Consider the following 3,649-nt stretch of genomic DNA (forward strand, 5'->3'; position numbering starts at 1 on the left):
ACAAACCTAACCTATCTCTATGCATCTTCCTTCCTTTGCTCTATTTCCATTCCCACACTCCACACACGTAACTAAGAGCTAGTCAACGGTCAACATTTCCTTGTTCATGTCACCATGTCTCTCCCATCCCACACACGCACTCCTTGGCGCGTGACAAAATCAAACAACAATCAACTTGTGAATGAATGAATAATCTAATCTCACTTCACAAGTCCCTATCCAACACACAGTACTATGAAGATGAACCCTTCTCCCCTGTTAATGTTATTTCCTCAAAGCCTAGAAAAGTAAACCTATCCCAACACACACTTTCTATTCTAATACTACTACCCTATTCTTTCACCTATCTCTCTCCCACAACAAAACAAAACCAAAACATTAAACAAATATAACAATACTCTTTTTATTTCAACCTTCTCCAACATGCCACTCCCTTCTTCCCGCCGAAGGAACACGGCACCACCGGAACCAAATCCACCGTCTGCTCCGGCGAAGCACCCTAAACCCACCACCACTAAAAATAGCATATTTTCACCTTCCCCTTCTCACCAAGATTTGATTCAAGCTACAAAGTCCTCTTCTTTTTTAGTTAAACCCTTCTCAAGCCTCAACTTGGGTAGCAGAAAAACTCGTACACCTCAAAAACATTCTCAAACTAAACATGTTGTTGACACACGTTTGCAACCCAAATCCATGACAACCTCTGCAATTCTTGATGATTCCTCAAAACCCAACAATACTCACAACAAAGTATCAACACCCAAGTTTGAAAAAGATAGTATTTTTTTAACTTCTAAGAGAACACATAAAGAGAAACCTCAAAAACCTGGTTCAGAATTGGAAAGGTGGAAACTTCAGAGCTTATTGAAGAATGAGAAGAAGGATTCTTATAAAGGGTCAGTGTTTGAAGAAGTAAAGATTGAAAAATCAAGGAAACAAGTTGTGGAAGAAGGTGGTGATGTTAAGGAGAGAGTTTCTGTTTCTTCTGTGGTGGGTCAAAGTGGGAGTAGAAGAAAATCTTTATGTGGGTCAATGGTTGATTTAGGAGATTTCTTTGCAATTAATGGGGCGAAAATGGTTTCAGCTGATATGCCACCGTTTATGCAGATCCATGCTGTTGACTGTGCTAGAAAGGCTTTTGATAGTATGGAGAAATTCACTTCCAAAACCCTTGCATTATCCCTCAAGAAGGTACTTCAATTCATTTTGTTTTTGGTGTATGTTGTAGTGAAAATTGGTTTTTCAATGAGTTAATTTTGCAAAATTTTATTTGGTTTTGCAGAGTCAAAAATTATTTCAATTGAATTGATTTTAGTTAAAAGTTAGTTGAATGTTAAATAATTTATGTTTGAAAATATTTATGTAAACAATAAATTTTGAACTCGAAATTGATAAATTCTTGCTTCAATTAAGAATCAATTCTACTCAGCAACATTCAAACATGTCAATATCAATTTTATTTTACAGTCATGCACTTGGTTAAAAATGCTTGGATAAAAATGAGTTTAGATGTAAAATGATTTATGCATTCACCAAATGACTTGAATAGTAAATTTAAGTCTAAGAAAGTATAATTCATAACATTATTTACTCATTATTATGTTCATTGTTCAATTGATTTTGTTTTTGTTGATTGATTATGTTTTGTGAAAATTATTTATCTTGAATAAATTAGTTTTTTAAAATTGATTTTAATTTAAAGTGAATTGGTGATAAAATGATTTATGTGTTCCCTGCACTAAACACATTCATGTTAAAATGAGTTTATCAATAAATTTGAGGCCATTCAAAAAAATGCAGCTTCGAGATATAATATAATAAATTTTGGAAGCCATAGAAAGACATAGAATCAATTTTGTCTCTTAAAAAGCAAAACATAAACTTAGTTTAATTTTGCATTAGGAATCATTTAGGAGACAGGAAATGTGTGTTATTTTCAAAATTTGAGTGAGTATTTGGATTTTAGTTGTGATTGATTGGTCAATGAATGTGGTTGTGTGGTTGAAATATTGCAGGAATTTGATGGGGTGTATGGGCCAGCATGGCACTGTATTGTGGGGACTAGTTTTGGATCTTTTGTGACCCATTCTGTTGGAGGGTTTCTATATTTCTCCATGGATCAAAAATTGTACATCCTTTTATTTAAGACCGCTGTACAAAAAGCAGATTGAAAGAGGAGGTGAATTTGGCAGAATTCAGAAGAAGAAGAAGAATTTTAGTATAGATTTGTCATACAAAAGAAAAAGGCTTAGAGTAGTAACATCCTTTGTACATTGTTTATGTTTCAAAAATGGATCACCCTATTTGTTTCTGTCTTATTCTCATCTCCCTACTAGCTCTAAAATGTGAATGCTTTGTAACTAATGTTATGGGGGTTAATAGAACCAACATAGTCTTGCATAGATACTCGGGTCTCAAATATAAGCAAACGGAAGGTTTAAAGAAAGTTGGTGTATTTGATTCAAAATTTAGATTAAATATATCAATTTTATTTGACTCTACTTTTACTTATATTTAAGACCATAAACATTATTTGATCTTGGGGTTTGATCTATGGGGATTGATAAATGTATGGTACATATGGAAAAATATGCTGAATAGGTCAACTATTTAAATGGATGTTAGTATTAGAACTCCGAAGATTAATGGCTTGGTTTATTATGTTTTACTTTTTAGTTAGTTTTTGAAAATTATTTTATAAATAAATTTTAGAAAATTGTTTTTAAAAATAAAATTTTAAAAAAAATCTGTTTGACAATTTCAATTTTTAAAATAGTTTTTGACTAGAGAGTTAAAAAAGTTGAAAAATAAAAAGTAAAATATAATTTATCTATTTTACTTTTTTTAGTTTTAAAAATAGTTTTATAAAACAATTTAACCAAATAAGTTTTTTAATTTTTAAATTTTAAAATATTAAAATAGAGTTTTTAAAATGTAAATCAAACAAACTCTAATTAATCTCTTCATTTTCTTTTGGTTTACTAAAAAAAAAAGTTGGTTGACAGAGAAATCAAAACTTTACTAGCCACCACTTAATGGTCGCAATTGTTGATGCTTTGTAATCAACATGTATCTATCTTTTGGAATGAAATCAAATTTTATTGGAATAATTATTAGATCAATAATTAGAACTAGAATTTGATATCTTACAAAAGGAGTGTTGATGTTTTTTTCTTCATATATATATATATATATATATATATATATATATATATATATATATATATTTAAATTAAGCAATATATGTTAAAATTTATATACTGAAATATTCTATTTTTCTTTATTCTCAAGAGGTTATATCGCCGTCTTAAGATCATATTTTTTTTGTAGTAGGAGGTTGCAATTCTAGGATGCTACCATCTATGAAATTTAATTTTGTATTTTATTTTTTAACTATTTTGAGGTTATAGATTGTTGTATCTCGAAAATGCGACCTCCTATTGCAGAAAAAAAAATCATTTAGACGGTTGCAGGACGAGAATGCAACCTTCTGAATATTTAAAAATAAAAAAAAAAGACATTTTATTATATAAATTTCAATGTAGAGTATATTAGTTAATTTTTTTTTTAAAAAAGCATATGAATGCTAAAATTTGGAGTGTTGACTATATACTTTATAACATTTTTTAATCCATTCTATTTTATTAGT

The 3,649-nt window shown here is 29.7% G+C and overlaps 1 protein-coding gene across 1 annotated transcript; it reads left to right on the forward strand.

Moving 5' to 3' along the window:
- The first annotated feature begins 281 nt into the window (after window positions 1-281).
- Window positions 282-2,501, forward strand: LOC101499740 (uncharacterized). Its single transcript, XM_004508744.4, has 2 exons — window positions 282-1,191; window positions 2,016-2,501. Exons 1-2 carry the CDS (start codon window positions 424-426, stop codon window positions 2,169-2,171), a joined length of 924 nt encoding a protein of 307 aa, XP_004508801.1. The 5' UTR covers window positions 282-423; the 3' UTR covers window positions 2,172-2,501.
- Window positions 2,502-3,649: the final 1,148 nt, after the last annotated feature.

This window comes from Cicer arietinum, chromosome 7 (assembly GCF_000331145.2).
Source record: "Cicer arietinum cultivar CDC Frontier isolate Library 1 chromosome 7, Cicar.CDCFrontier_v2.0, whole genome shotgun sequence".
In the NCBI taxonomy this organism is placed as follows: domain Eukaryota; kingdom Viridiplantae; phylum Streptophyta; class Magnoliopsida; order Fabales; family Fabaceae; genus Cicer; species Cicer arietinum.

What these genes read in the sequence shown, in the direction of transcription:
- LOC101499740 (XM_004508744.4), top strand. Translation starts at nt 424, where the DNA reads ATGCCACTCCCTTCTTCCCGCCGAAGGAACACGGCACCACCGGAACCA. An exon ending in TTGCATTATCCCTCAAGAAG is followed by an intron (nt 1,192 to 2,015) that starts GTACTTCAATTC and finishes GAAATATTGCAG; the next exon opens with GAATTTGATGGGGTGTATGG.